This window comes from Sinocyclocheilus rhinocerous, unplaced genomic scaffold (genome assembly GCF_001515625.1).
Source record: "Sinocyclocheilus rhinocerous isolate Xijiao unplaced genomic scaffold, SAMN03320098_v1.1 scaffold1222, whole genome shotgun sequence".
NCBI lineage: Eukaryota > Metazoa > Chordata > Actinopteri > Cypriniformes > Cyprinidae > Sinocyclocheilus > Sinocyclocheilus rhinocerous.
Window position 1 is genome coordinate 437,250 of NW_015640234.1, and position 9,897 is coordinate 447,146.

The window sequence follows — 9,897 nt, forward strand, 5'->3', positions numbered from 1 at the left end:
ATTATATGTTTTCGATGCAGAGTGCAAATGGCTGTGCATTTATTTGTGTTTTTAAATCGATGGGAGTGAAATGAAACTGTCTGAACGCGAAGCTGTGTGTGGTGTTTGTCTCCCCTCTTCCCCCTCCGCTCCGCCGCGCACCACACCCACTTTTTTAGCATTTTTTAAAGGGGTCATATGATGCTGCTAAAAAGAACATTATTTTGTGTATTTGGTGTTTTTAACTCGATGGGAGTGAAATGAAACTGTCTGAACGCGAAGCTGTGTGTGTTGTCTGTCTCCCCTCTTCCCCCTCCGCTCCGCCGCGCACCACACCCACATTTTTAGCATTTTTTTAAAACTGGTGAAAACTAACCAGTGCTGAAACAGGGGGGAGGCGGGGGTTTCATGACCCTTTAAAGAGACCATGTCATGAGAAATTTTCAAATTTGCTTGATTTTTTTTTTTGATTAAAGTCCTTGATGTACTATGAAAACATTCTGTAACTTTGAGAACTTCAAACTATTGAACGTTTAAGCTTGACAACTTTTTCAGAGAAATCATTTCTGACAAAACTACAGAAAACTGAGAGGGAAACATGTTTTCTCCTGTGATGGGCAGTTTAACATCTGATCTGAACAGATGGTTTAGGTGGAAGGTCAGGGAGGGTTAGTGGGAAAGTAAATGAACAAACCTGACTGGCGTTTGCTGAGGCAGCAGTGACATAAGGGCTAACAGCAGGAACAGCTGGTGCGCCGAGCATCATGGGAACTTTTTCAACAAGGAACACACACGGAAGCAATAAAAACATAACGGAATTTGTAGCAAAAATGTGGGCAGGTGAAGTGACTGCATGCACATGTGAGTGTGTTGGAGTGAAGGTACCTGTGGGGAGTAACGCTGTGGCCGTCTGCAGTGGTGTGGGGCTGACGGTCTGCTGGAAGGACAGTGTGCCGCAGTTAAACAGACCTCCTGCCACTCCAGTCGGCTCCAGAGCCACACGCTTAGCCAACAGAGCATGAGGAGCAGCCTGAAAGAAATAAACCGAGAGGAAGAGTGAAAGAGACCAGAGACTGATGTGTGAAAACCACTTAAGCCAATCACACACAGTCTTTTAGTCGCCAACTAAAAACTTCACAGGCAATGAACTTGAGCGCATATTTCTATGTATTTTCTTAATTACTTTCATTGTCTTTGTAGCTTGAGCTCTACTTTAGATTTCGGTTCGACTGTTTAGAATTATTTATCGGTGAATGTCTGGTTGATGGTAAATGTCGCAAACAGTTCCTTGTAAAAAAATAAGTAGACTTTAACATACTTCTAAAGTTTTAGAGTACTTATTATGGACATAATGTACATTTAAAAGTGTGAACTGAATGCAATGTTTTCAGTGTTAACTGCAATCAAATGATAACATTATTTAAATATATATTAAATGCAATTAGCTGAACTTTAGACTTAAGTACATCTTTATATGTAATTTCATAATTACTTTTATTGTCTAAAATATACTTTTATGTCACCAATTTAAATATATTTGTAAACACACATTTGCAATTATGAAGTTGCAATTTAGTCCATTTAAAATATATTAAATTTAAATGTAATATTGATTTTAAATGTGATATTAAAACATAATGATTTAAAATGTACTTTAAGATGTTTAATCTGATGTATGCTTTTTAGAAACAGTCACGAAAGTGTCTCTCTTTAAATACACTTAAATGGCCTTATATTTCATTAATTCTATTTTCTGCAAGTACAGTATTTAAAAAATATACTTTTAAGATTTAAAGTATACTTCAAGTGCACATTCAATACAATTAAGCGCACTTCTTTTGGCAGCAAAGAAAAGCTAAAGGGGAATTTGCTGAGAATGAATTGTGGCCTTTGGAAGCATTATTTATTTGTGTATATTGTCTGTCTGTACATGCCCACAAAATGAGCCCTGTCTGTGTTCTGCATGGGCCATTAATCAAGAGGCAAATGTTTAAATGGAAATGCTTCCCGACAATGGCTGACAGCAAGTGGTAACATTTTCAGACCAGGACTGTATGTGGTTTGTGAATAAGACACAGGGTTCTGAACTATAACGCTGTGCAATAAAATGGTACAAATGAATGCGCTTCTGATGGACTGCAGCCATTAAAGTCGAGGTGAAGGGTGGATGGTGAAGTACCATGTCGACAGATGTCTCAAGGTGTCGCTTCAGTATTTTGGCACTGGACTGATTCTGCAAACAGCATGAAGCCACAACATGATAGCAGCAGGCCAAGAGTTTAACATACAGCAAGCAGGTGCATCATGTGAAGGATTAAGTGAAAAAAAAGAAGCAAAAAGAATGTAAGCAATAGAACCACAAGCAAGTGCACACAAAATATCCAGCTGAGCTTCTACATCCAATGTGTATACATCCAACATATAATTAAAAATGTGATCTAAAGAGAACTTAGAGCAGTATCTTTATGTTAGAACCAGGGTTCCCATGGTCTTAAAAAAAACTGGATATATGAGGGAATTTGAGTATGATTTCTAGACTTGGAAATATTTTTTATACATTTTACTTAATGAATATACATTCTTGCATTTATGTCAATTATCTGTATGTTCTCTAGTGTAGTTCACAGTATAGTTACAACACATGAGAAAAAAAAAACTGGTGTTAAAAATTGTGTACTCAAAGTTAAACTTAAAAGTATACTTCTGTAAAACTAAAAAGTGGGCCAATTTTGTCTCAGGAAGTTCTGAAATAGTACACTTATAAGCAGGGCCGTCGCTAGCATGGTGTGAGGCCCAACCGCCTACACGACCACGTTTTAACCATTAATAGTGTGTTAAAATAAAATTTACATCTGTAAATCATAGAAAGTGAAAGTGAACTTGCTCTTCAAAACTTCGAAACACAGTGCGCATGACGTTAACGACACAAAGAAGAACATGGATGGATAGAGGCACTATTTGGCTAGTCTCGCGGCGTTTAGTTGATCCTGATAAGCACTCGTCGTCACAGTTGTAAACACGACGGCTTTATTATTTCGTGAGGGGGGGTTTGGCGTCACGGCATCTTTGTTTCAAGACGGAACGTTAAAGAACGCGACACACACGTCTCCCGGAAATCCTCTATAATTCAACCAATCCGACGACCGACTTGCATCAGACGTTTAGCCATGTGACGTCTGAGGCTGAGACTACTATTTGGGTGACCTAAAGCGAAAACGTAAGAAATTAGTGGTAAAGAGGTGAAAAGGGTGAAATATTGGTACAAAATGGGTATTTAAAAATCTGAATAAATAAAATATTGGAGATTATTCCAGTTACAAGACATGGAAAGAGTAGCAATACTAGGACGGCGTCAGTTGCTACCATACTATTTTTTTTGCCCTCTTGGCCATGTCAAGAATGAGGTTTGCCTAGATAGTGTCTATGATTAAAATTGCAGCTCTGCAATGATAAAGTTATTGCGTTTGTGTGTTTAGAGGCTTGCTGGTGTTCAGCCGCTTTGATATGTTTGCTGTTTCTTTATTTTAGTCTTTAAAATAGGAAGTATTACATTTTCAGGGAGCTTTTACTCTTGAATAAAAAGTCTTTGAATGATATCTTTGTGTGATGCTATGCTGTTTACATTAATGCAATATCATTACACATTGGGGGGGGCACATCCTCAATATTTCACATTCTTAACGCTGCTCTGCTGCACTGTACATCTCTGTATGTTGTGCAAATTCCAGCATGATGCAGTTTTAACGATGAAAGAGCTCAAGGTAAGATACATGCTAGCTAAACATTTCATTTATGTCAGGTGTTTGACGATAGAGTGACACAAATTACTTGACTTTTTGTCATATGTTGCCATTTTGATTTCGAATTGAACATATGAAATTTACGCGATTCTGATTCATTTCATTCGTTTGAGTGTGACGAGGCAAGAAACATTAACGGAGCAGTTTTTGGCACATTAGGCATGTGATTAGGAGTGAATGTGTGCATATTTTAAAACAAATATTAGAATTCAAATGCATTACAATAAATTCTAGTTCTTTTACTTTTTCCTTACTGTCTAAAATCCCTTTTAAATCCTATAGTTCTATAGTCTTTGGCCTTTTGCGATCCCTTAGTAAAATTTCACAAGGCCCCCTAAAGTGTGAGGCCCTGTGTGGTCGCACACTTCGCACAGCCCCTGGAAACGGCTCTGCTTATAAGTATTCAGCTGGAGGATGAACTCTTTATAATGTGCATGAAAGAGTGCAGATAGGAAGTGTGATAGCTCTCACAGTGGCAGTAGCGGACGGGCTGAGGGTCTGTCTGGTTTGAAGCTGGATGTGCTGATGTGCTGTAGGGTGGAAGTATTTGCACTTGTCTCTGTTGCAGTTCCCCCTCACATGGTCCATGCACACAGTCACTGTGTTATCAGCGCTGTCGATCATCGTGCTGTCAGTGGGGTGAGCGAATCGACAGTCTGTCTCTCCTCTGCAGCAGCTGCCCCGCTGAAACTCCCTACACACCTTCACACACACAAATACACAGCAACATCTCTGCACTTCCTCTGGCAATCATAAACTTCAATATTAAAGCTTAATCAAACGAAACGGAGGCAATATATAAATGTATTTCTATATATGTCATTAGGGAATCTATTAACCTGCTCATAACTGACAATATGGCTGCACAAAACAAAAGTTCATTTATATTTTGAATGAAGGTTAAGTGTTAAGTTTTCAGCAGACTATCTTTTATTTTTATATATTTCAGTTTTCATATAAATGTTTTAATTCATTTCATTTAAGGCCATTTCATTTAATTGTTGTTTATTTTTTAGTAATTTTGTTATGTGCTTTTGTCATTTTTATTAGTTGTTTTTAATATTACTATTTAAGTTTAATTTATATTTATTTCGATTTTAGTTGTAGTTCAGTTTTAGTTTTTGTTTATTTCAAATTCAATGTATTTTCTTCAACTTAAAATTATTTTAATTTTCACTTAGTTTTCATCTAATATTTATATTTTATTTTGTTTGAGCTTTATTTCAATTAACAAAAATGTTTTAATAGTTTTAGTTAACAATAATAATCCTGCTTCTGATTTTTTATTTTATTTTAATTTTTTATGAATTTTTGTAAATAATAATAATCTCAATAAAAAGTTAAAAGCATATTTAACGTTTGGTGGCTGGCAAATAGCTACCTATGAACGAACAAGTAACAAAACCAAATAAACCACAACTAGCTTTACACTGCTTTATTTACCTAAAGTTCCTTATTAATTAAAATCACATTCATGATCATAAAGAGGAACACAAAATGTCTCTCATGGATGCAAACAGGGATTACAGGTCCCCAGTTAAGCCAACAGGCTCATACACTTGACTGTATTCATTGTTTGTTGTCCTTGTAAACCAAATGGCTTAAAAACATAATAAACTGTGTTTTTTTTTCATATAAAAAAATGCCAGTAGTTTTTTGTGAGGGTTATGTTTAGTGGTGGGGTTAGGGCATAGAATATATGATTAGCTCAGTATTGTCACGAATCCGGTTCGTGGTTTTCCGTCTGCTGGCCACCAGTTGTTGCCTTCCAATTACATTGACTCTCACATTACACAAACTGTTGCATGTCACCCCGGACTACATTTCCTATCATCCATTGCTCTGATTACACACACAGCTGCCACCAATCAAACACCCTACATAAACCATGGACTTCCTCTTCCTCACTGCCGAGTATTGTATTGCGTTTATCACTCTCCAAGTGATAGCTACATTACGGAGCCATTCCGAGTTTACTGATTCTAGTTTAGTCTTGTTCATAGTCTGGTTACCTGAGTCTGTATTCTAGTCTGTTTATCTCGTCCTGTCTGTCTGTTGCCTGCCCTGGAATTATAGTCTGTCTTGGATTACCTCTTTGTATTGCCGTTCCGGACTCTGTATGTACCTCGCCTGGATTATCGTCTGTCTGCCTGGATTACCCGTTTGCCTCGCCCTTGTTCGATTACGATTACGTTCGCTGTTGATTGACCCATGCCTGTTTACCGGACTTCTCTTGTGTCTTGCCTGTGCTATATCTGTTTGCTGGTGTTAGACCCTGCCTGTTTCTGACCATGTCTTCAAATAAAGCCTTGCATATGGATCCGCACGTTTCTGCTCACTCCGTAACAAGTAAAAAACCATTACACCTATGGAGAATCCCTGTAAACCACATATACAAGTATGTAAGTGTGTATGTGTGTGTGTGTGTGTGTGTGTGTGTTGTTTTTATTGAATTATACCTCCATTTTGTCAGAGTGCAGCACTTTCTGATGAGAGGCGTGTGAGGTCTGTACTAATACTCGAGGGGCAGAGGGGATGATGACTTGATGGTTACTGGGAAGCATTTCAGTGTTGATCAGACCAATCCCATGAGAGACAGGCATGACATAGGGGGCGTAGCTGATCCCAGACCCCGCCCCCAAACTCTGAGTGACAGGAAATGAAGCCTGTAATGGCAAACAGCACAAAATCCAGTTTGACCAAAAAATTTTTAATTTATTTTTTTAAAACCTAATTACCTTTACAAGAGTAGAGCTGAAGGTACAAGCGTTACGTCTGTTTTGCATATCACATGGAGGAGTAAAAAAAGTAAGAAAATGGGCAGGGCCAAACAGTGTGAGGGCCTTACCAATGACGACAGGCTGGATCCAGGCAGCACAAAATGCATTTGCTGTAACATTGTAGCCATTTTTTGTTGAATCAGATTATTTCTTCCATTAATCTCAAGCTGAGCCTTGAGGTGAGATGGAGGGTGAAGATATTTACAGCTTTCTCTCAAACACTGACCCTGAGAGCAAACACAAACACGTAGTAATATACATCTGAGACACATTCAACTTGTGAAAAAGAAGTATGCTTAATTGTATTGAATGTGCACTAGTGTAAAAACAGTACTTGCATATACTATAATACTAATGGAATAAAAGGCCACTTAAGTGTAAAGACAGATAATTCCATGACTCTTTCATAAAGTGCACTTTGTAATATCATATTAAATGTTTTACTTTAAAGTTTTAATCATTGTGTTTTAATGAACTTTTGTCATGCATTAAAAGAAGTACACTTATTTTGATGTGTTGACTAATGGACTAAAGCTCATGTAAAGTACTTGATTATAACTGTGGTTATAATTATAACTGTATTACTGTGTTATAATTATAATTGTAGTCTGTTATTAAATATTACTTTTAAAGTTAATATATTTCATACTAAATTGCAACTTCATTTGTATTTACATTTGTATTTACTACAACTGTACTTAAGCGGGTCAAAAATACTCTAAAGTTCAGCTAACTGCATTTAATATAAATGTAAACTATAGAACAGCTTAATTTAATTGCACTTAACATGCAGTTAAGCATTCAAAACATTACATTCAGTTTGCACTTAAGCATATTCTTTTAAAAGTATATTATTTCTGTAATAAGTACTCTTAAGACACTTAAAGGGATAGTTCATCCAAAAATGAAAATTTGATGTTTATCTGCTTACCCCCAGGGCATCCAAGATGTAGGTGACTTTGTTTCTTCAGTAGAACACATTTGATGATTTTTAACTTTAACCGTATGCTCTATAATCATTGTATCTCAACTGCAGTAAACACTTGCTTAATAATCATCCAATATGATAACACCTGCTATTTAATAATTATATAAGTCCACACTAAACTACAGAAAATTCCTCCTACAGTCATGCAAACTAAAATAGTTACACACTGGTCTTTTAATGATACTGTTTTTATTTCAGTGAGGTCTACAATTAAAAGTCTGATTGGACCCAATAGAGAAAGAAGCTAATAAAAAGACCAAAACAAATCAGGAAAGCCTGAATCAATACTCTCCTTTCATCTGGCCAACAATAAGCGTGAGATGGGAGGGTGAAAGCTCTGTGTGTCAGTTTGAAGAGGTGAACACTGGGCATTTCTAAGTGTTTCACACACGGCATGGAATATGCTGTTTGTCTAGAGAGGATTGATTTGTTTATGTGATACGCTTCCTATGATACCATCCAAGTTACTGTGAATTTTAAACCTAAATTTCTTGCACAAAATACCGTGGCTAACATCTAGGATAAAGAATGCTAGATAACACACTTTTATTAGACTCTTATGGATCATGATATTCTCCAGTTCAGTATTTGATGTGAATGGATATTTAATGTGATTGAATACTACATATTATTACAGCATTTGTTCCTGTGAATGGAGTTTATTACCTTGAGAAAGTCAAAGCATGCGATGACGTGGCCGTTGTCGACATGGCAGCTCTTGGGTGGGTGTGCGAACTTACACTCTGAGTCTCTGCGTGAGCAGCTGCCTCTCTGAAACTGCCGACACACCTCCAGCGTCAGCCATGTAACATCACGCACAGCCGGCAATGCCACTGACATTTTACCCACAATCCCTCAGAGACCGTGGTGCTGTGGTGTAGAGTCGCTGATGGTAAAAGCAGAGGTGATTGTTGAGATGTCAATCACGCCGCAGTATAACAGCCATACTGTCAACTCAACATGTTCAACAGTGCTGATGCCAGTGACGGAAGTATGATGGAAAGTATGGAGGAACGATGTGTGAGTTGAAGGAATGGAGAAATAAGCATTCGAAACAGAAGAGCTTCTGGACGGTTGTGCTGAAGAGAATCTGCAGAGGAAAACACAGAAGACGCGTCTGATGAATGCCAATATATAAAGTGACTTACAAATAAGGAGAAGCACAAGCAATTCATTAAAGGAGCCAACAATATTAGCATGACACTTTTACCTCTGCGTGAGGTCGCCATCAGCTGAATTCAGAGCTTTGACTTTGATTAATCACACCTGCTTATAATTTCCTCTGAATCATGCCATAATCATCCGTCATTTACTCTTATGATATCTTGCCATTTTTTTCATTGCCATTTTCATATGCCTTGTCCGTTTTGCTGTATTGTGATGTATGTTTGTTTACTGACTTTTACACTCTCAGAAAAATGGTACGAAGCTGTCACTGGGGTGGTACTCTAATGTACAAAAACTAAAGTTGCACCACCTTTCTAACTTATTTATATCTAAATGGTACATAAAGGTACATATTAGTGCTTTAAAAGTATGTATTATTACCTAAAGTACACATGTTAGTAGCTTTTGAAAGGGTACAACCCCAGTGATAGTTTTGTTTTTTTTGTCTGAGAGTGTATGGATTTTGTTTTGGTTCATGTGACCCATGAAAGTATTTCCTGAATGATGATTTTGGATGTTTCTGGATTTTGACTATTACATATTTGCTTACAATGCAAATGATGGCATCTCAATCCAACTTTATTAAAGCTGAAATATTTAAATAATGAATTGCAACTTGAATATTTGTAATTTGCCATGAAAAACACAGCATTACTGTGTGTGGATGGTGTATTTGAGAGCATACAGTTATGGGTGCTTACAGTGGGTACGGAAAGTATTCAGACCCCCTTAAATTTTTCACTCTTTGTTATATTGCAGCCATTTGCTAAAATCATTTAAGTAAGTGGCCTAATCTGATGTTGTTTTTCAGTTCATATGTGTTGTTGTTTGAAGTGTGTGTTCCCTTGTGAGAAAGAAGTTTGCTTAACTGTACTGAATGTTCTTTTGTAATCCACTTCAAATCTTAAAAGTATATCTTTTTTAAAAAAAACTGTACTTGCAGATAATATATTTATGAAATAAAAAGCCACTTCAGTGAACTTGAAGAGAGACACTTTCATGACTATGTTTCTTAACACACTTTTAAAAAGTGCACTTTGTAATAATATTAAACGTTTTACTTTAAAGTATATTTTAAATTATTATGTTTTAATCTTTTGTAGTGCTTTAAAGAAGACGTGTTGACTAACATACTAAAGTACATGCATGTAAAGTACTTGTTCATAATTTTAATTAATAATAA

At 36.7% G+C, this 9,897-nt stretch overlaps 1 protein-coding gene across 1 annotated transcript in view; it reads right to left on the reverse strand.

The window, feature by feature from the left end:
• Positions 1 to 7,919, reverse strand: part of LOC107752603 (muscleblind-like protein 2) — an 8,606-nt gene extending 687 nt beyond the window's left edge. Inside the window, exons 1-6 of the mRNA XM_016568614.1 lie at positions 7,836 to 7,919; positions 6,628 to 6,786; positions 6,239 to 6,445; positions 4,251 to 4,481; positions 865 to 1,009; positions 674 to 750 (exon numbers count right to left, since the gene is read on the reverse strand). Of these exons, the coding sequence (XP_016424100.1) occupies positions 674 to 750; positions 865 to 1,009; positions 4,251 to 4,481; positions 6,239 to 6,445; positions 6,628 to 6,786; positions 7,836 to 7,919 (903 nt within the window). The remainder of the gene's footprint in view (positions 1 to 673; positions 751 to 864; positions 1,010 to 4,250; positions 4,482 to 6,238; positions 6,446 to 6,627; positions 6,787 to 7,835) is intronic.
• Between the last annotated feature and the right edge of the window lie 1,978 nt (positions 7,920 to 9,897).